Below are 27,536 nucleotides of genomic sequence, written 5' to 3'. Positions count from 1 at the left end.
GCACCCACAACAGCACTGTTGGCTAAGAGCAGCGACAAGATCTGATACGCCCTGTCACAGTTATGGCAGTTACAGTTATGTTAGAATAAAGGGATCATGCAGAGGAGCTTGGTAGAGTTGCGACCTCATCGTCAGATCTGGTAGCGTGCCGGCAATGGACACCTTCCGTCTATCGCTCTGTCTTTCTAGTTGTTTAGCAGGTGTTCCCTCTTGTAAGGATCAATCACTCTAGTAACTTCAAGAGACAATCGAATACTTTTTATATTAAGTGGAAACAGACAACTAGGAGAATATAATAGATTTCATTGACTCTTGCTACAAAAAGTTATATGCAATGCCACCCCCTGATACCATTTGTATCAAATCAAACCACTATGCTTGATCTCACTGAATAGGGATGACTACATAAGTCAAATACCATATACTCCCCCTATCAAACGACCCTTCTCCCCATAAAAGGGGAAAATTTATATATTCTACAGATAAATTGTGTTCCCAAACCATTTCCCCCCTGCTAGAAAAGTATCAGATAAATTGGGTCTTAGTTAATGCCAGGTTTCCTGGATGGATTTCTAAAGAAACTCAAAAATGCTTCAACAGCAAGAAAAAATTGTGGCTATATAATTCATAACTTCACACATCAGTTATGGTATAAAAGGGAAACTAAGGTGATTTGTGGTCAGAATATTATACCCAAGAATATCAGCTGCTTTGTTCGCCATCATGCATTTAATGGTATTATCCATTGCTACTCATCACGAAGGGAAAAATAAAACGGATGAGTTAGACTCACATTCACCAGGGAAAACCAATCAACCAGAGCGTTGATAATTGTCAGAGGTGTGAGTCAGCCAAGCCAATGCCTCTATAGCAGCATCTCTTTCTGCAAGCTGCTTGTTTCTCTTTGGTTTGCCAACAAATTGCATGCCTTTAAACTCCACCAATGCTCTAAATTCATTTGTCTTTAAATGTTTTGTTTTGTATGTGGGTGGCGAGTGACCCGCTCGCATCAACAGTGTTTGCAACAAGCTCTTGGGGTTCGTCCCATCTTTTGTAAATCTATTCTCGTCGCTAGAGGGCTTGGGCTTCCTGCTTTCACGGCCAAATACAAATCTTCCTTCACATTGATCCCCTGTAACCAGTTCCTGAACTGCAAGCATTAAATACTTTCCTTCCTTGTGAATGTCAATGCTAGGATCATCGAGCTGCATCAGCACAAAATTGTTACTCTTGATGTAACTTTCACCAGCAATCACAAATTGCATTTTATGTTACGTTAACAATAACTTTTATTAACAATAACTTTTATTAGACGAATTTGAAATTTACAGACATCCTGCAGTACTTTCTTGAATTGAAAATTAAATAAGGATTTGAAAGACAAGGAAATGTATATATGCTAACCTTCTTTTGGATAAGCTTATTAAGCTCTTCCTTCATCTTCAAATAGCAATCAGATAAATTAGGATCCATGAAGAAGTCGACATACCCATCCAACATTTTCAGATGCCCAGCCTAAAACCATCAAATCAGGGAAACGCATGTCAAGGTATTGAAATTTCATGGAGCCGCATGTTCAGCAGAAAGATACATATGTATCAATGAACAAGTCACCTGTATCCCATTACTTAGAGCGCCACCAAAGAGGATGAGTATTGAGTCAGATACACCGGTGGAGTCGCGGATGAAGACAGCATTGACCTTCACCTTTTCACCAAAAACCAGCCATGGGTAAGGAATGGTCTGGTAACGTGCATTCACTGAATTCTGCTCAAAATCAAAGAAACAGTTAAAGAGCAAAAAAAAAAAAAAAAAAAAAAAAAAAAGAAGAGAAATAGAAAAGTGGCATAATTCTTTTGATAGACAAGCATATTATCATAAGAAAGAGGGTATAACTAATTAACTATGCAATGATAATATACCATCTAAAATTTGAAACATTGTATCAAGGAAGATAAAAAAAACACAAGAATAAACCTGGGCAGCTCAATGTCTTTTTTTGTATCTAAAATAAACTCCCTAAAGAGAGTCATGAGCAGAACAAATGAGACTCTGATAAAGGGATGACTTTCCAATCCTAATATCCCGAGACAAGGATATATTCAAGTAAAAGCAACAGTAGGTTAATAGTTTCCAAGGCTCCAAGATGGTGAAAATACTAGGAAATGTTTGGTCTCAGAGAGAAAAGATTGGCTTAACTATGCAAAAAAGACAGATGAAAGCATTACACACTCAGCACTAATCTATAAAGTAAAATTACACTGTACAAGGTAATTTCAATGAAAATGGAACTGAAATCTCTAATTTTAGTTAACTCATTCTAATCGTTATACAACAAACATGATTAGATTACACACAGAGAGCGCCCGCGCACACACACGCACACATTAATCTTTTAGTCATAATTATACAGTATAAAACAACTAATAAGAAAAGGTGCCACTTAAAAGCTTGATACCACAAGAATCTGGTGTCCATAATTCCATAAAGTAATAATACTCAAATGTAGAGCAACACAAGTCCGAAGGTTTTCCACAAAAGATAGCGAGAGAGGCTTAACTTGAACTTTTTCATTTAATATCAACAACAATTGTTAAACACAGACCCAAAAACAAATCAACCAGTGCAACAAATGTTTTCAAGCGAAGACTCCCGAAGGTTTGGTTGTGATCCTGAGGAAATATAAAGCAAAGAATATTCTCTATGATAGTTAATTTCACGCCTAAATACTTGTGAAAGTAGAATAATAAAAAGCACCCACAATATCTATGTAGACAACAAATTAATGTATGCCACATTTCACACAGACAGAGATGCTTTGCAAATAAGGGCAGCAACAATTCAATAATAACCTAGACTGCGAAAGGATATTCCAAAAAATATGGGGCAGATTTTTTGTTGGACAAGATAACCAATGAACATTCATTGAAAGCGACAAGAATACAGGCATCTAAGTATTGCTTTGGCACTTACTGCGTATAATAAAACCTGGCCATCGTCCATTGTTTTAAATGACATGGATGTCTCCCTATGCTGTAAGAGGAAGAATTAAAAAATAAATAACTAAAACAATGAAATTTTAACTTCTAAGCCAAGAATAGGTATTAAAGAATAGTTTTACAAGAGAAAATCGCTCACCACTACTGATGCTATCCCAGGAAAGAGTCCAGAACAAATGACTGCACGCACAAGAGCTTGATTGTGACTCAATTTGTTGTTGAGGCTAGCATCTGTGTCTACCAAGCCAGCTTCTTTCAAAATGAAGTTAAACTGCTTCCTAAGTGAATGGATAGCCTGAAGGGTTTGGGCAGAGAGGAAATTTCTCCAGCAGTATTCATAAGCAGACCCTTCTCTTTCTGCATCTTTCCATCCTTCATATGCTCGAACAAGAGCCATATGATCGCTATAATCCTTAGCAGAAAACCTAGACTTCGCTGTTCCGGCTAACTGAACACAAACACGATAGTCATAATTAGTTTCAGTAATAGTTAAAACTTATATTGCATCAGTGCTTGAAACAAGCAATAATATGCCAAACTCTAAAAGGTAATTGGCATATCTAATAAAAAGTGAGAAAGGATCAAATAATAGATAATGCCTCAATTATCCACCACCATATTATATAATGACTATTACAGGAAACAACCGTCAAATATCACATACCAAGAAAGGGGGAATTTTATGCAGGAGAAGAGTTCTTGTGTGACCAAAATGTAAAATGCAAACTCAGTCAATGAAGAGAAGAAAAGTTAATAATTCCTCAAGCCCACATTTGGTTTATAAGGTCAGTAATGCATTTGATGTTAACTACCAGCATATTATGCTAGGCAGGTCGCTATGCTTGCAAGTGATTAGAGGATCATGCTATCAACATCATGCTAAAAATGTGATTAGCAAAAAGGACTTATAAAACCACATTCAAATTATTTCCATATAAAATTCTCACAAGTTTTACCAAAAAATTAGATCATAAAGTGATTGAAACAAGAGTTGGTATCATTGCCTTGCTATGCAGCCCAATCAATATATACGAATGATTAAGATTTTACAATGCACCAAAAGTTAGTAAGCTGCCTTACATCTCTCTTGTCTTGGGGCAAAAGGAATGGGTCCCTGACACTAAGGCCAGCAACTATCGTAAGAACAGGATCAAAGCAACGAAATATAGCTCCCATTATTAACATTTTCCCTAGCTTGGGGTCTACTGGAAGCATAGAGAGAAACTTCCCTGATGAATAAAAGAGACAAAGGAAATAATTATAATCAATAAAAACAGCCACAGACACATAACAGTCAACACAAATGAACAGAATTAACAGACTAACCGAGGTGGGTAAGACTTTCTTTTTCGTCTAATGCTCCAATCATCTTGAGAAAATCAATAGCATTTTGGACCTATTTCATTAAATTTTTGTTGGAAAGTTTAGAAACAGCCTAACAATCCCAAATCTGGATAGAAATAAACAGTGAAACTAAACAGTGACACTAGTTTCATAATAGAACACATAATACACATATCAGGAGACAAAATAGTAGGAGACCTGTACTGTTATAGCATGTCGTCTAGTATCATTCCTGTAAAGTACAACTGTCCAAACAAAAGATTTTACAGTAGGAAAAGCTTTGAATTCCAAATGGATTGTGCAGAAAAAAAAATGAGTGGAACTCTTGCCAGAATTATTTCCAATTTACCAACCCCTTGATTGATTGATTAAGTTAATACAATATACTACACATTATTATTCTTTGAATATCAATATTCATTGAAGGATCTAGCAGCAAATAGTTCCTCAATTAAATATTTTTCACAATTTCATCCAAAGAAATGATTGTTTTAAACCAATGATGCATCAATTTCTTGCATAACATTTTCCTTCAGATATAACAACTATCTAATATTAACATACAGAAGAAAGGCAATAGAGATAAACAAGGGACAATAACAATAGCACTTACAGCCCGTGGCTCTGGTGCCTGCAAAGCTGCCGACAAGAACTCCCCTATGCTCTCAACCTGCAAACTTTTTATTTGTAAACAAAGCGAATTTAAGGGTGTTCTGAGCAGCTCAGGAAGTTGATATTCAGAAAAAGCTTCATAAACACATTTAGGGTAAAGGTGATAGCACTCTCCTGGCTGCACACGACCAGCCCTACCCCTTCTCTGCAATCAATGAAGCCAAATAAGAATGTTAGTTGCAAGTGTCGGCGTATAGCATACGCAAGTATACCATATGAACACACAGCACAAAATGACTCAACATTTACAATTACTTGTAACATTCAATTGTGAATGGGTGAAGCCGTTTCTTGCTCTCTTAACATTTCGAATTTTAGGGATTTAGTACTTATTATGAGTTTTGTGGTGTTTTTACTCATGCCATCAAATAAGATCGTGTCTTGTGGATTTGTGTGCTTGTTATGAGTTTATTGGTGCTCCTATATGGAGATTTAGTGTCTATTTCAATTGGATTTTCACTTGTGTTTGTTCCAATCAATCTGAAATTCATGTGAAAACATGGCTAAAAGGGATGTCTATGTTGATGATAAAGATCTTACTGTTGTGTTTTACAAAACAACAAAAAAAGGCTCGACAGAAAAATTGCAATCTGGGTCTATCCAAATGGATATTGATCCTAAGGGATGTATTTCAGATACATGATCCTAGGGTTTTATTTTGCAAGCCCTTGGTATTAACTTTTATTTAAGTCCTTATATTTATTTTCCCATCAGATTTAGATTGTTTTTCTAATATTTTTTATTTTTAATATATATATATATATATATAGTTACATTCTATGGTGGCTATGAAACTTTGGCAAAACTTAAAAAGTGTAGCTAAACTTAAGTCACACTTTATATTATTTGAATATATGACTTTAAATTTACCTACATTGTTAAGTGTTGCCAAATTTCTTGGCCCCCATAGAATTCATCTATATTGTTGGGGAATTTTCTGGAAATCTGGGAGAAAAATTACAATAACTGCATGAAATTTTCTGGATCAAATGGAAGAATAAAGTTGAACACCAATTGAGAAGATACAGTGTGATGTGCAAGCTAATGTCACTCCCTTCAATTGAGAAAATACAGAACAGCAATAAGCAAGAACAGCTTACATTTTCTATTTATTTATAGAAAAATAAATTTTATTAGAAAGGAAGCCTGTGGTGACATTCACCAACTAGTCCCTCTCAACTAATCAAGTAAATCTATAGTCTGATTGGGAAAATTTCTTTGCTGAGGTGCCTTGCTCAAAGCCCTGTAAACCACACCATCTCCACCCTTCATCTTTGCTATTTACTAAAATTACAAGGCTTTAGTAGTGACCTTTCCTAGGCAACATAATACTAAATTCTACATATCACCAACAATCTTTTCCATCTTTCTGTAAAATGCACCACCAGTAGGATCAAATATTTGGGATTGCAGCTCCCAAGAGTGTGATGGCATGATAATGTCTATCAGGTAGTAGACCTCAAGGAGCATTGGAGACATCTTCAACTTCCACAAACCCCTGCAAACAAGCTTCCAGCTCAAACAGCTAAGTCTTCTCATCACACACTGAACTGGAAACCCTAAAGCACAGCCTGTTTGAACTATCTCCTTGTAGGCAGGTGATAGTTGACGGTGCATTGGTATTCGAATAACCCAAGATCAAACTACATGCACATCTCACTCTGTCTAATTCAACCGTATTTTCCATTCCTTCACCATTCCTAGTAACATCTCCCTCTTACTCCTACTCCTCCATTCCAACCACCACACTCACCTGCACCAACCTGTGCACACCACATGGCCAGTTGGTAGCCTCCACAGATAAACCGCCACCACTACAATTCCAATGGAGGTGAAGTGATAGTGTGGATAGACTTTAACCACAGTTCCTATAATGTAAATGGCAATGGAAGACAAGGGTAGACAGACTTGGAACATGAGTTCTTGAGAGTGACCTAGGACTTGTAATCAGATTTTTCTAGGTCAGGAAGCCACAGTAGCCGCCACCAAGGGTGAGACTGCAAACATTTTTATAAAATAAAGAAGCAACAAAAGGCTACACTATTTTTCAGTCCAATAACCTAGCTATATTTATCAGGAAAAAAGAAAAGAAAAATATTAAAATACGTAATAGGCAATACAGAGATATTCATTAGGAGTGCATCGTCAATAATCATGTAACAATTAGAATAAAAGAAAATGCAACGAACATAACTTAGGAGAATGCATACTTGCCTGACGAGCAGATGCTTGTGAAATCCAAGAAGGTAGTAGACATGGTGTGTTATTCAAAGCATCATAAGTGGTCTCTTTTGCTTTTCCACAGTCAATTACAAATACTACGTCATTGATTGTAATACTTGCTTCAGCCATATTTGTGGCAAGTATTACTTTCCTTACATTAGGAGGTGGTCTCTCAAATATGATTTTCTACATAAATAGAAGACAAAAGAACGAATCACTTATCTAGTTCCAAATTAAAAATTAATCATCAATTATCAATTATAACCTTCAAAAAAAGAAAGGTTACATATGTCTCTCAAAATACACAACAGATTATATATCATCATTTAGCCAAAAAGAACTTCAATGAAACAGAACAATCCATTATTATTTTATATAATTCAAGTTTTAATGGTGAAACATAAGATAATCTAAGAAAATGAGAAATGACTTAACTCCATTAGTTATTAGAATCAGATAGGACAGTTTCATTAGTAAAACAAATCAGAAGAAAGAGAAAGAATAAAGTAAGAGTAAGGCAGTACAAGATATTGGAATGACATCCAAAAGTATGAGCAAGGAAATATCTAACCTGTTCAGAAGTTGCCATTGAACCATGACATGTTAGAAGCAGAATCCTATTCGGATCTCCTAAGAGAGGATGTGCTTTAAGCTGATCTCTTAAACAGCTTATATCCTCCCATCCAGTCATAAACACTAAAACAGCACCCGGTCGCTCCTTACGACAAATATGGCACAGAACGGCCTCAATAAGATTAAATCCAATGCAATCAGGTGCCCACGCTGCTAGTGAATCACGTGCCCTGGAACTGTAGCTCTCAAAACTCGATTTAGAAAGTGCGTCCTGTCCAAAATTACGAAAGAAACATCTTAATTTTTCAACATAATGCAGTTCACAGAAATCAGTTTCAGTTTTTTAAGTGAAAATAGAATATCCAAAAGCTTGGTCAGTTTCTTTTTTCTTTCAAATTAAAAAAAAAAACAATTGCATATCATTCACAGAATACTGTTGAACTTGTAAAACAATAAGAACACTTCATGCTGTATCTGTCAGTGTTCCGAGAGAAGATATTTGAGTCCAAAATTAAGATAAAAATTTTTTGGCACCCAAACCTTGTGATGGGGGATGCAAGTAATAAAGTGAGCTGCCCAGATGACAGCATTAATAAATTCAAAGCTTGACTTATTGACCAAAAGGTTCATACAAAAGATTGGTGTGGATTATTCAGAGACATCTTCACCAATGGTGAAGCCAGCCACCATTTGAGTGATTCTGACCTTAGCTTTAACTCATTGCTAGCCACTGGGGAACTGAATTTTAATAATGCGTTTCTCAATGGGATATTAACAGAAGTCGTCTACATGAATAAGCCCGAACCCCGAAGGCTTCTCAGACGGATCTGCATTGTTTATAAACTCAACAAGTCACTTTATGGGCTCAAACAAGCCCCCTAGTGCCTGGTTTGAGACACTCAAAGCCTCCCTTCGTAGCTTCGGTTTCACTAACACTAGGTGTGACACCTTATTTTTAAGAAAGCAACCCCTCACACATCCTTACATTCTTGTGTATGTTAATGACATTATAGTCACTGGCTCCTCTTCTACCTACATTAGTAACCTCGTTTCTACTCAACAAATCTTTCTCACTTAAGGATTTGGGAGACCCTCACTACTTTCCTCAACCGTCATTCAAATTAAGCTTCATACCTCAACAAGGGCAGTGATCTGATTTTTCCTTTTTCGCGGTGCTAGCTGCTTTTGTGTTTTCCACATTTTCTCCTGACCATAATCATCGATTTGGTTGAAAGAATTCAACTTATACCCAGTCATTTCCAAAACATCTTCTAAGAAGTGAGCTCTCACAGGATAGGTGAAGCCCTGAGGAATGAACATATTAACTCAAAACATTTGTTTTCATGAATAAACATTAATCACACATGTAACTAAAATTACAGGAAGAGATATATAAGCATTGTAGTATTATAAAGGAAATGATGAATGCACAGATTCACAATTTGTTTCCACAATCTAGTAAGCTATACCACCAACAGACTTCTTTGTATTGGTTCTATTATATTAGATTTCATAATCATAGAAAGAAAAGCAGAGGGGTGAGTAGTGAGGAAAACTCGAGACTATAATAATGTTAAACTGTATCCAATATTGAATTTGAAGCATCAAAACAGAATTTATACATGTGTTGTAAATCACAAATTGGTATGGCTAACTGTAACCAGATGCCAACAGATTAACTAACTTTGTAACTAAAATGCCCTGTAGTAAAATTCTCATGAAACAAAAAGCAAATGATATAAAGTATCATGTTATGCACTAATCACATTTCACAACTTTTCAGGTAGAAGTTTTCTATTGCTACAGTATGTAGTGTGTCTGGGGATTACTCTAAATTTTAAAAAGCAATAAAAACCATTGAAAGAATCTGTAAAAAAAATCAAGCAAGTTTGAGATACCCAAAACTGCTTAGTTTTCTAAACAGATATTGGTGACCGAAGTGAATGTGTCAGCTTTTGGACACTGTAAAGGAAATGACTGAAGTCTCCAAAACAAAACATTTTACTCTTGCTGATAACAGTTTTGGGGCCTTTGGAAGCTTAGACAAGTACACACTAAGACCTATGTTACAAACAGAATACAGATACTCTTGTTGATAACAGTTTTGGGGCCTTTGGAAGCTTAGACAAGTACACACTAAGACCTATGCTAAAAACAGATTATAGAACCGATATATTGTGATTTAAAATAGCCTTTAATGGAGTACAGATTAAGCATCGATTTGGAGATAAGGTTGCATGCACCCAACCGCCTGCATATATCTTAAGTTGTCAATGCATGTTCAATACAGATAAGTAACCAATAGCTATGATGGGTAAGCCAATATACTCGAAAGTTTAAGAGTCAATACAAATAAAGCTCAAATAAAAAATAAACTTGAGATCAGCGTACCGGAATATGAAACGTTGGTGCACTTCCAAAATAATTAGAAAAAAGCTCAGCATTCAAGGTAGCACTCATTAGAACCAATCTTAAATCTGGACGACGTGGAAGAAGATCCTTCAACACAATCAGTAAGAAGTCTGACAGTGACAACATCATAGTTAGAAAACATAAACCTACTTGATTAATTCCCTAGCTATTTGTAAGGCATTAAAAATTATGTGAATAGGGGAAACTACCTTCATTCATGCCTCGCTCATGAATTTCATCAACAAAAACATGTGTTATACCGTTCAGGTTTCGATCACTCAGCAGCCTTCGAAGTAATATACCACTGGTACAAAAGAGCAAATGGGTGTTTTTTCCTTTCATTCCTTCTAATCGAACTTTGAAACCAACCTATCAAAAAACCTCTGTTGTCGTATAGCAGCAACACAAAGATATCCCCAATTTTAAAAACCCATTGAAAAGAAACAGTAGTTTATATCCATGTTTTATTATCTGCATGAAAAATTACATTTGTATTCATGATTGCCATACATTACATGCATTTGTCTTTTGGTCCATTTCCTTAAAAGGCAGAGCTTACTGTTTCACCGAGAGGCTCGCCTCTCTCAGATGACACTCTCTCAGATACAGCCATGGCAGATATCCTTCGAGGTTGTGTGCAAATAATGCTGCAAAATGCTCCACGGCCAGACTCTATCTCTGACTCTAATACATACTGAGGAATTTGAGTAGTTTTACCACAGCCAGTCTCTCCAGATATTACTATCACCTGCATGACAAATATTCATAAAGATACGGAATCAATTAGTTGCATAGGAGCCCCAAATTTGTTCACTACTTTCAATTCATCCCATGAAAAGTTACAAACACAGACAGGAGTGTTTGAAGTTCATTAGCTGAAAGATTTCAAGTTAAATAATTACAAAATGAGGTTAAATTGTTGAAAACAACCTGCTTCTCGTCTCAACCACATATCATGATGAGAATTCTATTAAGTACATAGCTTAGCAGCCTTTTGTTTCAAAGTTCGAAGTTTTTCAATGGTAAATTTACTACTTTATTCAGGATTTTAAATTTTCTTGAACTTGGAGGACTTGTGTCTATTGTTACATTGCTAGGAAACTTCAAGCTACTGCCTCAGCTATCTTTAATGGTGTTCCTTATTTTTATTATCGGTAAAGGGTATTTGTCACAAGCTTAAAGCATAGTAATCTTTAGGGAGTTTGTGTTAAGAAGGAAATAATGTGACTTAAGTTATTTAGCTATGTTGAATCTTTATTATTGTTCTTGCAAGTAAAAGCTGTATTTGTTTCTAAATTTGTATTATATACAAATATAGATATAGACAGGAATGTTGACGTACATATCTTCCAAATTAAGCATTAACATACAGAATTGAATATCATACAGTGTTGATTTTCAAAGTCCAAACTAATAAAACACACAGATAGCTGATCCTGGAAAACATCTTATCAAATACAATTGGCAAACACACCTGATTCCGAGCTATAGCTTGAAGTAAACCTTCCTTCTCTTTGAATGCTGGAAGAGACTTCCGGAATTCCAGCATCCTCTTTCCTTCAGGTGATTCCTATAAATGGGTAAAAAAATATATAATGTTGAGCCAAGGAAATGTATAAATTACTTCAAGGGCATTCTACTTCATAAAATATAATTATAAGGGCAGCCATGCAGTAAAATATGTGTATTATCCTTTCTTTTTGTTTACTTTAAAATGTCATCTGAGAATATAAATTCAATGTGAGTTGTTGGTAGAAAACCCAGAGATTGACGAGGATATACACAAAGAAGGCCGAACAGAACATACTGAAACCAAGACATCATAGTTATATACCTTATGTCAGAGTAGTTATCAAGAATTTGAGAAAGAGAGACAAAATAGAGAAAAGTGAGTTCTGAATCTATGATATTATTATTGAACCGCATTTACCAAATGGCTTCATTTGAAAACTTTTTAACACAGACAAGCAAAAACCTTAATCGATGAGCCTTCTAGGGAAAATTTTAAAGGTGGAATGCAAAATGCAAATGCAATTTGGATTAACAAAGTCTCTGCCAACTACAATACTTCGTTTATAGAAGCTTACCAAAAGTGCTCCAAGCCAAGAAATAGAGTAGCAACAATATCAATTATAATCAATTAAAAAAATATTTTTTAACAAAACGATTTTTCCTTTTTCCTCATACTAAATAACCACAGGTTATGAAAGAGACTAAACAATATAGTTGACAAGAAATGGAAATAAGAACAAGGCTTCTTCCTGTGGCATGTATGAATCAAGTGAGATATAGGGTGCATTTTCTTCAGCTGTCAACATTTGTATTCTAACTTGGAATAACTAACCCCTTTCAATTGATAAATCAGATATGAAATCCAAAACGAGCAATGAATTAACAAATTATAAGAATAAACACAACAGAGTCGCACTTGTGACAATTACTCACTAATTCAAGCATGTGAGACCAAAGAAAATATGCAACACAGAATCAATAAACTAAACAAAAACAAGCAAAACCTGCCAAGCTCTTTGCATATTACGCATCCTTAAACTCCTCTTCTGCAGAACCTTTTCCATAACAGATCCATCCACAAATGAATCAGCATTTTCATCCAAATCTATATCGTTATCCTGACCAGGGGGTGTAACATAATCCCCCTTGCCAATTGCCTTTTCAGAATTCAAATGAAGTCTATCAAGGTGCTCCTGCAACAAACCCTCAACCCTCCTTTGCAAGCTTAGTGGAACCACCACCTGCAACAATGAAGTATTAGGTTTAATATTCTATGCTGACATCAATCTTGTTATAATTTGAAGCACCCCACCATACCTATCCAACCCCAAGTTATTACCTCCCTTTGTGGACGTTTGTCATCCAAATCTGGTCGGTAGTTAGGAAGAGGCACCTTGCTTGCAACAACCACTTTCCCAAACAACTCACTGTACTTTACAGTAAATGACAATAACAGTCAATGATTGATGAAAACCCGCAGATCTTCATTTGCAATTTGAATTTAACCATCAAAAGTCAATCAAAGTGAAGATACTTCAAGCAATGGGACAACTTTGCAGCTCATTCCACACCGCCTAAATAAATATCTGTTTATGTACCTGTAAAGTCCCATTCGTTTGGCAAGGTTAGCTATCTGTTCATAGTCTCTCCTATCTTTTCTGTCTCTAGATACAATCTCCTGGTCCTTTTCGCTGCGTAACAGCATGCTGAGTTTCCATTTCCATTCATCCACGTTGACCACTGTGGACGATGCCTGCAATATAACCATTCCATTTTCTTTTAACCAATGAATTCACAAAATAATGACCTTATGACAAAGCTTATCATGGTTTTCAGAAGATAATCACTAAGAATAGAATATTGATAGGAAGAATAACAAAAATTCCAACTCCACTGCTAAATCAAAACAGTGTCAGAAGCAAACATTCATCATAACATTAACTTCAAATAAAAAATCGCTACTTAACAAAAATTAAAAAAACCAAAAAAGGAGCATCTGTCACATGATAGCAACTACGTTGCCATGCCAAGAAGATTTCAGTAATGAAAGAACAAACTTTCAGGTCAAATTCGAATTCTGTTTGATTTAAGCAATCAAAAGACGGATATAAAGTATTAAATTATAGAATTCCAGCAAAACCAAACACCAAAGTATATTTCAAAAAAATGAGACATAAAAATAAAAAATAAGAAAAGAAAGATACGTGGTGGTTCTCGAAATCGCAGTCATATTCATCGTCGGAGAACTGCTCGAATGCATAACGAGAGAAGAGGCGCGTTGAAATGAAACGTTGGAATCTGAGTTTGAAAGTGTAAGGAACAGAAAGGTGATTTTTGGGAAGATGGAGGCACCTGAGACGTGCTATGAGAAAAGAATGCATTGTTGAAGTTCAGGCATGTCGATGCGGCTTTACCTTTAACCACCGTTTGAGTGTTTCAGTTTCAGCTGAATAAGGTGGATTGCTCCGTGGGAGTAAGTAATAAATTTAGAGCTGTCAATACGGCAAGCCAACCCGCCGATCAGGGTAGCGAGNTTTTAAAAAAAAATGTTTTTTATGTAATAAATAAACAAAAATTTTTTTATACTGTTATATCCAAACATACTTAATAGATAAAAAAAAATTTTTGCATGAGATACCCAAATATAAAATTACTTTTACTTTTTCATAAGATCTTTTAAAAAAATATAACTTAAAAAAAATTTTAAAAATTCACTCAAACAAGCTCTATACCAGAAAACAATTTGATTCCCTAATCTCATTAAGACTTAATAATAAACCAACAAACTAAATTAGGTTGGTCTAATAGTTAGCTCATTAATTCATTTAAGTATCGAATATTCGAATTCCGCTTGTATATACGATAATTTATTGACCAACAGTAAATTCTTAAATATAGTTCAATACCACAACAAATTAGTTCTTAATTTACCGAATTAAGAGAGAGTAAGTAACAAAAAAAATAATAAACCAACAAATTGAAACCAAAAATACCACCCCACAGACAACAAAAGTACAACAATTTGAATTTGATGGAACAATTTAAATTTGTTCTAGATTATTTCTCTAGGTCTAATACTAGGAATCCAACTTAAGTGCATTTAAAGTCTCAAGAATTCACTATGATAATTGAGAGTTGTGTCAGATTCTAAAAAAAATGTTGCATTTTGAAAAAAATTAAAAATAATAATAATTAATTTTCATCGTTTAGTACCCAAAGTGAATTTTTACAATTTTTTTAATTGTTTGATAAAATATAATCTCTTATCATTTAATTTTTTTTTATATATTTTTTCTTAGAGGGCCTGTCTTTTTGGCTTACAAGTCTTACAAGTCCACTAAAACACACGCATTACACTTAATTAACGCATTACACACTTCCACATTCAAGAGTAAATAAAATGCACGTTATTCAACAACTTCTTGTTTTCAAAGCGCGCTACTCACCATCACCATGCATTATGAACGACTCTTCTTCTTCTTCCTTCATGAAAACAATTTTCTTGCCAAATTTGAAGATAATGGAACTTCAGAAATACACCCAAACGATTACAAAAATACACCCAAACGGGTACATGAATTCACCCAAATGATTATAGAAATACACCCAAAGGATTACAAAAATACACCCAAAGAATTTAAGAAATACACCCAAAATTGTTTCACCCAAAATTGTTAAAGTGCACCTTATACATATTTCAGAACTCTTTCTCTTTCTCCTCCTCATCTTCTGCTGCTTCTTCTTCAAAAACGATTTCAGAGTTTGATGTAAAAAAAATGAAAATCGAGAATAACAAAGAAAGAAAATAGAGAGAAAAACACGTAAATGAAGAAGAAGAATAGAAAGAGGAAGAAGAACGTGCAGCAAGAAGAAGAAGAGGAGAAAGAGGAAGAAGAAGAAGAACGTAAACCTTGCATCACGTTTTTGTGATTTATTCGTTATTTTCTCTTTTTCTTAATCTCACTTAAAAAATATAAAATGAGATATCACACCTTACCAAATAATTAAAAAAATTAAAAAAATTCATTCCTATAAATAATTTACATCCTTTATAATTGGAATTGTAAACGCTCATATCAAAAGTAGTATTCATTCTATTTAAGACATAATTTTCATGGGATTAGGAACCCAGATTAATATTTGTCACAATTAGTTCTACGATACCATGATTGCAGATAGATTACTTCGTAAAATGTACACGAGAAACAAACGAATGAAAAAAGTGTTTCAACCCAAGATAGATGATATCCAAAAATTTAGCTTGGATTAAAACCAAACTCTTCCTCTTTTTTAGAACTTTTTTTAGAGAGGAATCTAGGATCTTAGGAGACAAAACATAAGCCCAGCCGTCAGTCTCAGACAGCTAATTACATTCAAGTTACCAATGGACATCTTGCAAGAATATCATGATTTGCCATTTGCCAACGAAATGTGAAGTTCCGAAACAGGATGAAATTTCCGCTGCTCATCTCTGCTGTCAGCAAGAGAATAGATGAAGGCATTATACAGTCATGTATTAGCATAACATAAACATAATTAGATGAAAAGGAGTCAAGTCTTGGGCCTTTTGGTGGTATCGGAGTTTGATGGCTCAGCTTTCCTCTTAATTCCCAGGAAGTGCTCTACCTGAAACAAGTGAAAAACGAACTTTAATAAGAGAATATGCATCTGTTCAAATTGAATGCATGAAGCAAATTATGCTTAAAGATGGGTAGGACTCATAAACACATGCTAGGTAACTATAACATTCACCATCTCTAACACTAAAAACTGATTTGAAGTTCCAGGATCAAAGATACTGAACAAGCTCCAAATGTAATCAGCATAGAGCAGTGCATAAAACAAGATTACAGTAGTATGCTTCTACACTCGAATCAAAAGTGCGTCTCAGATTTTCTAGGAATTCTAAACATTCCTAGTTTCCTACAAATAGCATTCACCTATACAGGAAACCAGATATATCAATTTTTGAAGGATAAGCATTCAAATGTATCTCAGAGCCTTAAAAAATCATATATCTTTTAGCCTAAAGCTACCACAAGAATTCACTGGGACACTTGAACATTCATAGGTCATGGCAGTTTGGCAGGGCTTGTTATAACAATACTTGGAATGAAAACCAAATATAATATAATAGAATCTTGAGAAAATGAAAATGCAACAAATATGGTGAGATGCAGTTATACCTATGTATATCCTTATTGTAGTTTCCTTCTTGGTTTAATGCAAAATTATGCACGAGAGAACAAAATATTGCAAGCTTTATATTACCTTCCGATCACCAAGCATGGGTGTCAAGCCCCCAGGAAGATCCTTCTCAACTGTAGCAAAACCGCTTTTTGGGTCACTAGTTTGTCTGTGAATAAAAACAACTTCCGTGAGTATATTGACCGAGAAAATGAGAGAAAGAGAAAGCCTACCATGAAAATATTTGCTATATTTATTTAAATATTGAAATTAAAAGAAATGTGCACAATACAGGAAAAAAACACTTTAATTTCACTGGCATATCAGTCAGGAAAAATACTAGTTTTTCATCAGATTCCAACTGCCAGCACAATCTGATGATGTTTTGGTTTTGAGGTTTGTAACTTAGTTGATAGCATAACAGATGTCAAAAACAGTAAAACACTTCTTTAAAGAAAACGTAGTTCTGGAATTTCAGAGATAATTCAGATGCAGAGACAGAAGAATTTATCACTGACAAAACCAGGATAAGAGAGTTTGTTTCAAGCTGAAAACAATTTAGACTTTCAGTGAATACTGGAAATCAAACATAAGATAGACTATTATAGTAGTTGGGGTTTTGAAATGAGAAGTGAATTTATCAGACAGTAGACAAAGAGAAAAAATTTAATTGGATACATTTTCCAGAGCAACCCTTAATGGACAAGGATCCAATCATATTGGTACAGTGAAGAGAAGGAATTTGTCGGAGCAATAAATACATCCCTCATATGTTTCATGCCAAATATTATTCCACTGTATATTGGAATTTAAATATGAGATAGCTTTTGATGTTTTGAGATGAGAGTAATTTCCAAGTAGCCAAACAAAAACAAGTTCACCTACAGAACTGCTAATATGCAATGCCAAACACTTATCCCAGCATGAAATGAAGGCTCTGAAAAGAGTAATAATGTGGAAATATAAAATGAAATAAGTAGAAAACGGAGCAGGAAACCAATCATAGACTAATTGTAATCTGACAAGGAATCTTTCAACATAATAGAAATACCCCTCAGGCGATGAGTAGTGTTGTTTGAGGGCACCTATATCCCCAAACAACTACACTTTTAAAAAGCAGCCTAAACCTATGCTATATCTATTATCTAGGTAACTCTTGTATAGAAAACCGTAAATGAGATATAGAACACTAAACTAACACCAGCAACTGGTGTTATAAGCATTCAAACATTAGTGTTCTAACTGCGACATGTTACTGAAAAAAGAAGTATCCTTTAGGGGAAGGGAGAAATTATAGTCCAATTTAAGAAAGCATGTCCCTCATTGCAGCTCCAACTTTTTTCACCAATCCAGGAATTTTATTAAAAAGTACATAACAACTAATTTTATTGAAAACTCAACAAATTTTAGTCTTTGAAGTCAAGAACATACCCTGGTTTGACATGACCACTAAGAACAAGGTAAGGAGTCTGCAATCGAGCTTGAGTCTCCCTCATTCTCTCCACGGACAGTGAGGGTGTATCTGAACTCTTCATCTGCTTCATCTTCAATTCTTCTTGATATTGCTTCATACGCTTTTCTTGCTTCATCTTACCAGGTCCTTTACCATGAAATTTATGAGAAAGCATCCGAAAGGCTTCCTTTGGAGTCAACTGCAGCAGTAGAGGGGAAATGAAATTAAGATCTGATGTTCCACTACAATTTCCAAATAAAACATTGTAATGTATCGTGCAAGGCATTGACTAAAAATACTCAAACGTGTGTACACTTAAATATCAAAAAATAAGAACACAAACCTAAATATACACACATGCTGTTAAGTACTTAAGGAACGTGAGGAGCCACACCTTAAAAACTAACTATTAAGGAGGAAGAACGACTTTCCTTAAATACAATATCAACCATCCCATACTATTTGATTTGGGACTTTGGGCACCCCATAATACCCAAGTACCTAACAACACACCGGCCCTAAAGAACCAACGTATTTCATATTTACCATAATCCAACCTAAAGGTAGCCCCTTGCCACTGACAACCTAGTCTCTAATACCATTTGTTAACCACCCAAGAAAACGGGAAACCACACCTTAAAAGCTAACTATTAAAATGGAAGAACCACTCCCCTTAAATACGTCAAGTATCCCATACTATTCGATGTTGGACTTTGGACATTGCATAATACCCAAGTCCCTAACACATACATGCAAAAGAATTGCACTACTCACATATTTACAAAATGTCATCATTCCTATTGGCTATTAGAAGAAATCACACCATAACCTACACATATCAATAGAGCATACAGACATAGACCAACTGCATCTGGGAACTGTGGGCTCTATTTATGTTCTCCCAATAAAATGATTACCTGACAGTGCTTCATTTCACCTAGTTATCCTCCCTTAAAATTTTTTATTTCTATGCTCAAATGAATTGATATGGAACTACTCAGTTATAAAACAGCAACATTGACTAGGTATTAGTAGACTGAGGTCAAACTCATAATGTTTTGGTATCAGCTCATTCAATGCAAATTAATGTGAATCTTTTTTCATCCCTGCACCTAAATAATATTAGAAAAGAAAATTATAATTAAAGCAAATAAGGACATGTAAGACTCACAATTCTCCCAAATTCATCTGTTCTCTCGATGCGAATCTCCTTTTTCTTTTGTTCTTCCTTTCCTTCATCATCTACGATCCCAACCAATTTGCTTTTCTTCTTGTCCATGTTTCTGCCACCCCATTCAATGCTTTCTTTAAGTGTCCCTCTGTCTTTAAGCAGTTTCAGTGCCCCTGACAATCCTTTCCCCACAGCTACTTCATGGATAGTTTCATCGGGAACTACCTCTTCCTTGTCTTCTGAATCAGGTTGTTCATCCACATTTGTTTCTTTAACTTCAGTCCACCCACCAGCCTCATCAGTCTTTCCTTCGTCAGGAGCATTTGCATTTGCATTTGCACTTGCATCTTCATCATCATGCATGAAAACATCCTCGCTTTCTGGCTTACGTGCTTCTGAAAAAATAGAAAGGCAACATAGTAAGTTATAATGTCATATACCTATTATCAACTTTCTCTTTACATAATTTATTCTCCGACAGTTCCAATGAGCTTATTGCTCATAATTATTGCACCCTGGACATAAATGTCAACAAGAACACGACAGAAGACTATCAAAAGAACAACATAACTCGTATCAACCAGAGAATACTTATGATCAAATACAACATTTTGCTTGCTAATTAATCCGAATATCTTGAACATCCAAAAACATGTCTAAAGCACAAGAAAGATAATGGTTAGATTTTATATTTAATAAGGGAACTCACACTTCTGGGGATATAATTAAATTAGAAATACACAATTGTAATTTACCTTCGTCAATCTGGAGACGACCAACAAATTCTTCCATCTCAGTGAAGACCACCTTGTTTTCCCGTGATTCTCCGGCTCCAGGGTTTTGATCATCTACAGTCTCATCATTGTGAGTTGATGTGGCCAGCTTTGCAATAGCCTGAGGACCAAATATCCCTTGTTCCTGCTTCTTGACAGCTAGTCTTCTTGCTCTTTCTAAGGATTTGCGAAGATCTTCATCATCATCAGCAAAAACTGGAGTTTCATCTTCCTCTGTCTTCATAGTGTTTGTTTGTCCTAAACGAAGTAATTTGGAGGCTTCATCTGCCTTAGCATAAGCAGCCTCATAAGCATTCTTCCTCATCTCAGCCTCCAATCTTTCTTGCTCAGCCTTGATAGCTTGCCTCCTTGCATCTTTCCGAGAACCAAGATCACCAACACCCAATCCTGCAGATATAGCCTCAGCTTCAAGGGCATTGACGTCAAGCTTATCTTTCTTGCGCAAAGATTTTTTCTTCTTGGGCTTCTTAAATTGAAGCATTTCTTCATGAGTAAAGTAATCTGATGATACCTTTCCCGATGAATTAAGATCTTCAAAAGTATTTGTTGAAACACCTGTCAACCTTCTTCGCAGCTGGCAATAGGGATAACAAGGATATGCATCAGATACATCATGTGACCAAAACAGTTCTGAGCTGTATCCAAGAGGAAGAAGTGATAATAAAAGAATAATAGATAGATATCGATGTAAACGATAAGAAAACAATCTTCTGGTCATAGCAAGCTCCTATACCCAGAAAATTCGATCTCTATCTTTAACTGATCTCAACATGTTTCATATATATGTAACTGGGGAAAAAATCATAACCAACCTCTTCAAGTTTCTTTTCGGCTTCACCTGAGAATCTTCCCTTTTCATCCAAAGTTATACCCTGAATAAAAAAATAACTCAGAGGAGTCAAAGCATTGAAAGAAAGAATCCGCAGAGCATCTATGGCTATGGAATGTGCTAGACCCCTGGGCCTCTCCATTAGTCTAGGAAGGAAAATAGAGGTCACAATGTATCAGGCCACGCGGTATACCAAAAAAGGAATGTGAATATTCAAATTGGGGGATTATAATTGAATGTGAGAGAATGATGCGAAAAGAGAAATTTAAAAAAATATATTAGTGAGGGTACCTCCACTTTCTAAGACAAAAATAGAGAAAGAGAGTAATTTTTAAATTTTATCCTGTTCTTTACTATAATTTTCTGAAATAATTTTCATTTTCTCTTCATCCAAGCAATTGAAGAGAAGATTCCCCCTTTTTTCTCTCCTCTTATTTTTCTTTTAGGCAGGAAGGAACAAGACCTCAAAGTGCCTGTGCTCTGTATTATTGAATTCTCGGAATTTACTGTAATATTCCTATTCTTGAAAGTTTTTTTTTTTAAATCTATGCTGTGCTGTTTTTCCCTCCTAAGAGAATAGGAATCGCAATACTTAGTATACTTCAGTAACTCGTGCTCTAGACCATCAGAATGTAAAAAGAAAGAAAAGCTTACTTCTTCTGAAGCTGGATCATCATATTTGGCAAGTATTTTCTTCTCCACAGAGGGATCATCATTGAACCTGAAATTGAGAGCCAAGCTTCATGAAAGTTCTGATTTATATTTAACTCTTATTTTCATAATAATAATAACAATAACAATAATAATAATACATATACTGGTCAACCTACTTATCATCATATATGCCCGTTTTCTTTTTTGCAGCTTTATAGGCCTCATCTCGTCGCTTTTGCTCTCCAAGCTCCACATTCTCAAGCATATCAACATCTGCCATGTGAGAACAAAAAAACTCATGTCATTAACAGATTTCGTACTTGAATACTATAAAATGGAACCAACTAGAGTACCTTCATTAATATCACCATCTGCTAGTATTGGCTGATCTTTGATGGTCAGAACCACTGTCCCACCTTCCACAACTTTCTCAATGCCATGAAGAACTTTCACCCCCGCAAGATTATCTGCCAAATGCAGTCAACATACATTGTTTAACCCCATAATTATCAACAATCAGAGATATGCGGCATCACCAATGAGTCTCAAATGACAATAAATCCAATTTTGTAGCAGTTCTATTGCAGAGTTTATCACAACTAATAATGGTGTCAGTATCATTGAAGTTAAGCTTTATTCTTGAATAATTTTTTTAGCAATATTTGAAATTGTAAGAATAGAGAAATTATAAAATTTATATTATTTAGAAAAAAAAAATTTGATAAGGGTTTCCCTATACAAAGGCAAAACAAAACAAAAGATTTCCTTATAAAGATCAAGAACTTTACACCAAAAATAGATGCTATACATCTAATCCTATCCCATAAAACATGCTTACTTTCTGTAATTGAAGGTGTGTGCATTATGCTCCGACGAAATAGTCGAAATAGTAGCACAAGAATTTTGCCTCTTTTCTACTACCACAATCCCAGTTAACAGGACTTGGACTAGGGTTACAGGGCAGACCCAACATTCATCAAAGATGCTAAACAAATTGTTCCATAAAACAACAGCTATAGGGCAATGTAAAAACATATGTAAATTTGACTCTGAATTTGCCCACATAACACACACACCAGGCGAGAAACTCGTATAATTTAAACATTCTTTATATCATTTTATTTTACAAGGAACTATCTTTTAGTAAATATGTCATGATGCTTAAAATACTGCTCCTTAGATACTTATATGAATCCGTTTTTTTTTATAATGAATCCATTATGCTTTATTAATTATTTAAACTCATTTATCTACAATATAATTTTCTGTATCCACATATTTGAAAGGTGCAGAAGTAGCCAACTTATATCATCTTTAAAATTTATATCATCTTTAGCATTTAGAAAAGCTCCATGTCATGGTTTGCACAAATGCTTGTAGCTTTAAATCCAAAACATGGTTTTAGTATTTCAAAACAATGCTTGTCTCCTATAGCTTTAACCCAAACTATGGTTTTGGGATATCAGAAACTACACCTTAACATAAAAAGTCTGCAGCTATTTCCTAAAGGTTTTCCAAAAATGCCAACAAATCAAGTGTTCGAAATAGTAAGGGTGCATTTGACACACGTTTTTATTTTCAGTGTTTTCGGCTTTTAGAATTTTATGAAGGAAAAGGAGAAAACACTAAAAACAATAAAATCCTATTTTCTGTTTACCTCTTGTTTTCTCTTTTTCCTTCACAAATTTTAAGAACAGAAAATTCTGAAAATGAAAATAGACGATGAAAATGCAAATCAGGCGCATCTTAAGTTTCCAACTTATCATTTTTCATTGATGGGAAGGATGAAAATAAGGAAAGAAATATACCAACAGTGTCTTGAGCTGTATCCTCATCTTCACTTCCCTCTACAGCAATGTTGTCCTATAAAAAATTGTGTTTCACTGATTACATATGTAAATTGTGAAAATACCAATTTGCGAACATATTATATTTGAAGATAAAGAAACTAACCTGCTCCTCAAACATCTTTGAGCGTTGTAACACTCGTTCCTTTTCAAGCTTACGGCTTTTATTGACCCATGACGAGATCTCCGAGGCAGTTTCTGATTGCTTCTTTGTCCTCGTTTCTTTCATCCTTAAAAAGAATATTGCCAAAAGAATAAATTTCATATAACAATAAACCAACAGGTTGACATAAAATGCTAGTATCAACATTCAAGACAGATAAAATTCAATGAGAAAATTATTTTATGAAATATTCAAATGGTAAGGGAGGAATGCAAAGGGAACAGATGACTGGAATCATTGAGCTGAATTTTGAAGGTTTCAAGAAAAGAAGAAAAGAAATGGATTTGTTCCGACGAAAAGAGTATACATCTGTTTTAGTAAGGACAACTGGACAAGTACCTTCCTTTCTCTGTACTTATAATACCCACAAATAACACTCCCTCAGTGCCTTCCCTTGTTCTTCCCTTCTGCTAAAAGAACCTCCATATTATAACTGGTCTACTGTCTATATATACAAACTTTTGGCTAATATTCATATTCATATACCTTGCTGAATCACTGTTATCTTTAATTAATTACTCATTACTTATGCTTCAAAAGAGTACATGAGTAATACTTACATCAGAGGAGTTCAATGTATATTTTTAGAAAAAGGTTCAAAATGCACCAAACTTCAGAGGAGGTAAATGTATTTTACCTTAGTTATATGATATATGATAGTATGAATGTATGATACAATAAAAATCCTTGCACTTAAAACAAAAAATAAATAATTCAAAACTCAAATCAAGGGTAAGAATATTTTAGGAATATGAAAGCCATCTATCTTACAAGAAAAATATTATATTAAAGGATAGTTCTACAATGGCATTCTGTACAACCTGGTGATATAAAATGAAGTGGATTCTACCATACTTGTGATGACATGGCAATAAAGTATTGGGTGTAGTTTATAAGCAATCTCAATGACGCTACACAAACTAATTAAACAGAAAGACCCAAGCAAAACAAAATGACATTCATTTTTGAACCTTTAAAAAGAAAGAACTTTAGTATTCCTTTTATTCTGGTTCTAATACAGAAGCACTAGATGTTAACATCAACTTATTGTATTATTCTATGTAGCTTCCTTAAATCTTTCCACTATGTTAAATGTTATTTGTTACATGTTCTACTGATTTGATAGCATGGCAAGACATGCTATTTGCTTAACCGACATCTTAAAAACAAAAATTTCAAAGAAAAATACTTTTGAACGTTCTCTAGAATGTAGTACGTAAGTTATCAAAAGTTATCTCTTAATAAAAGTATCCTAAATCAAAGAGTTTCATATTTCCTGCTTCCTACAAAAGAACTCCTGACATCATGAACATAATCCCAATAGTAATAAACTTTCCAGAAGCAAAAAGCAATACATCTCAAACTTATATCGCAAATTAAACCAGTTGATAAGAGTTCAAACTACAAAAATAAATCAATAGTAACTGAATAAATAAATGCAAGCAAACTTATCAAGTAAGAACAAATCAACTTACTTCAGGATGCGGTCTTCAAGTTCTGCTGATGACAGATGTGCTGAGGATTCACCATCTTTCTCATCTTCGTTGAGCTTTGAAGCCTTTGCTATCTTGCCCACCTCTTCATCTCTCTTGTCATCATAGTCTGCTCTATCATCATTACTCAATTCATAATCATCCTCGTGAGTCTTTCTACTTCCTCTATCTCTTGACCTTTCCTTATTATCTCGATCTGTATCCCTCTCCTTCTCTCTAATTTTATCCTTCCCCTTATCCTTGTCTCCATTATCTCTATAGCTTTCCCTCTCCTTCTCTCGATCCCTATGCTTCTCGCGCTCCCTCTCCTTCGCCTTGTCCCTTTCTCTATCCCTATCCCTACTCTTCTCTTTTCCCTTTTCCTTCTCGCGTGCCCGATCACTCTCTTTCTCTGCCTCGCGATCTTTTTCTTTATCCTTACTCCTGTCCTTCTTATCCCTGTCCCTCTCGCGCTCTTTCTCCCTATACTTCTCTCTATCATAATCTTTGTCCCTAGCCTTACTATCTTTTCCCCTGTCCTTCTCGCGCTCGTCCCTATCCTCCTTCTTCCGTTCCCTGCCAGCCACTCTGTCCTTCTCTACCTCTCTCCCCTCGTCGGTAGTCCTCTTTGGATGTTCCCTGTCTTTACTTCGATGATGTTCCTTCTCATCTCCTCGGCTACTCTTCTTCCTATCCTTACTTCTGTGCTTGCTAGACTTCTCATCCAAATCATCATCATATTGCTCTCTCACCGGAGAATCATCTTTATCCTTTTTACCTTCACGGGCCTCGTACCGCGATTCAGACCACTCCACATCCATGATAACCTCTACAGATAGAACCAGACTAATATATAACCGCAACCCTATTTCAAAAACTAGAGTGAATTCTTAAGTTAAAGTTAACGAATTAGAAAAGTTAGTAAAGAAGGACATTGCGAATGCCTTAAAACATTGAAACGACGAAGAAGAGGAAGAGTTTGATGGAACCCTTTGAAGACGAAAAGAGCTTACCTCTCTCGAGAGGTTTCAAATTGACGAAGGTTGCTGCGCCGCTAGAAGACAGAGTCACCGTCGCCGGAGATGGGAAGATGCGATGCTGCCTGTTCCTGTCTCAGCCACACAGTCGGCGGAGATTCGGGAGCTTTAGAAGTGCGAGCAGAGAACAAAGGATGCAACGAAAGAGAGGATCAAAGAGAGACAAATTTCAATTTTCTTGAACGGTTGAACCTTGTTATTTCTTCTTCTTCTTTTTTTTTTTTTTTTTTTGAACACCGCCAAACCATTTTTTTTCCGTAAAACATAGCGCATATTTAAGGGTAGCAACATGCATCCTACCTGCCTAATTCGACCCTATCCAATCAAATAGAGTTGTCAATTTGATACGAAGTGGGTAAAATAAGGTGTGAGTTGAGTCTCAACTCTATCCGACCAACCTGCATCTATATATATGTATATGTTATATATTTATATAAAAATATGTTTTAAATGAATGTTGAACCAAAGACCTTTCACTAAATGTAAAAGATCCTTAGCTACTAAAAAAATATCATAAATTAATAATTTAATATTTTTTTATATACAAAATTCAGTTCTACTTTAAATTATCATCAAGTTATATAATAATGTTGCATCTTTTTTGTAACCCTCGGATAAGGTCAAATACCCATAGGTTAAGAACATGTATGGTTAGGGTTGTGATATTCTCAACTCGTGGGTAGGATTAGGGTTGGCTTCAAACCCTACCTTACCCATTGTCACCCCTACGCATGTTAATCATTTTTAAATTTCAGTTAGATCTCCATCCATAAAAAAATAGACAGATCGACTTCTATTATCAGTTGGCAAACAGTTATTCGTCTGACATGTCAGGTTGAGTCTAATGTGCCAATTGACTGTGTCAGTGTCAACTCTAAATAGTTGCTCTTTTATTTATTTTTTCCTCCTATTTCCTCTCTTCTTTTTTCTCTTCTTCAGACTATTGTCATCACTACCTACCTCCACAACTGTAAGGTCCCACGTCGGTTGGGGAGGGAAACGAAGCATGCCTTATAAGGGTGTGGATACCTCTTCCTAGCATGACGCGTTTTGATGAGTGAGTGTGGGAGGTTTTGGCTAACATCCCTATCGTCAAAGGTAAAATCATGAGGCTTTGTGTGCCAAAGCGAACAATATCATGCTAGCGGGTAGTCTGAGTTGTTACAGATGGTATCAGAACCGGAGCCCGGATCG

At 35.2% G+C, this 27,536-nt stretch overlaps 2 protein-coding genes across 4 annotated transcripts; both read right to left on the bottom strand.

The window, feature by feature from the left end:
* Positions 1-812: 812 nt before the first annotated feature.
* LOC107482330 (DExH-box ATP-dependent RNA helicase DExH3) lies at positions 813-14,256 on the bottom strand. The gene is made up of 19 exons (XM_016102780.3): positions 13,940-14,256; positions 13,334-13,488; positions 13,075-13,162; positions 12,740-12,976; positions 11,698-11,793; positions 10,783-10,971; positions 10,433-10,592; positions 10,203-10,333; positions 8,946-9,116; positions 7,810-8,082; positions 7,230-7,424; positions 4,957-5,160; positions 4,326-4,395; positions 4,080-4,228; positions 3,139-3,447; positions 2,974-3,033; positions 1,615-1,767; positions 1,405-1,515; positions 813-1,205 (listed from the first exon to the last, which is right to left on the bottom strand). Exons 1-19 carry the CDS (start codon positions 14,114-14,116, stop codon positions 813-815), a joined length of 3,321 nt encoding a protein of 1,106 aa, XP_015958266.2. The 5' UTR covers positions 14,117-14,256.
* A 1,553-nt stretch (positions 14,257-15,809) lies between these two features.
* Positions 15,810-26,567, bottom strand: LOC107482381 (SART-1 family protein DOT2). 3 transcript variants are annotated; one of them, XM_052260310.1, is made up of 13 exons: positions 26,319-26,567; positions 25,309-26,182; positions 23,777-23,900; positions 23,632-23,686; positions 22,177-22,290; positions 22,000-22,096; positions 21,824-21,890; positions 21,153-21,212; positions 20,302-20,914; positions 19,547-19,941; positions 18,354-18,574; positions 17,007-17,091; positions 15,810-16,361 (listed from the first exon to the last, which is right to left on the bottom strand). In XM_052260310.1, exons 2-13 carry the CDS (start codon positions 26,124-26,126, stop codon positions 16,287-16,289), a joined length of 2,724 nt encoding a protein of 907 aa, XP_052116270.1. In that variant the 5' UTR covers positions 26,127-26,182; positions 26,319-26,567; the 3' UTR covers positions 15,810-16,286. The 3 variants fall into 3 exon arrangements, with proteins under 3 accessions (XP_052116270.1, XP_052116271.1, XP_015958312.1); XM_052260311.1 differs by having other exon boundaries at positions 25,309-26,170; XM_016102826.3 differs by having other exon boundaries at positions 25,309-26,134.
* Between the last annotated feature and the right edge of the window lie 969 nt (positions 26,568-27,536).

Source organism: Arachis duranensis, chromosome 4 (assembly GCF_000817695.3).
Source record: "Arachis duranensis cultivar V14167 chromosome 4, aradu.V14167.gnm2.J7QH, whole genome shotgun sequence".
Classification (NCBI taxonomy): Eukaryota; Viridiplantae; Streptophyta; class Magnoliopsida; order Fabales; family Fabaceae; genus Arachis; species Arachis duranensis.
The sequence above is the reverse complement of the archived record's forward strand: the minus strand, read 5'-3'. Positions and strand labels throughout refer to the sequence as shown.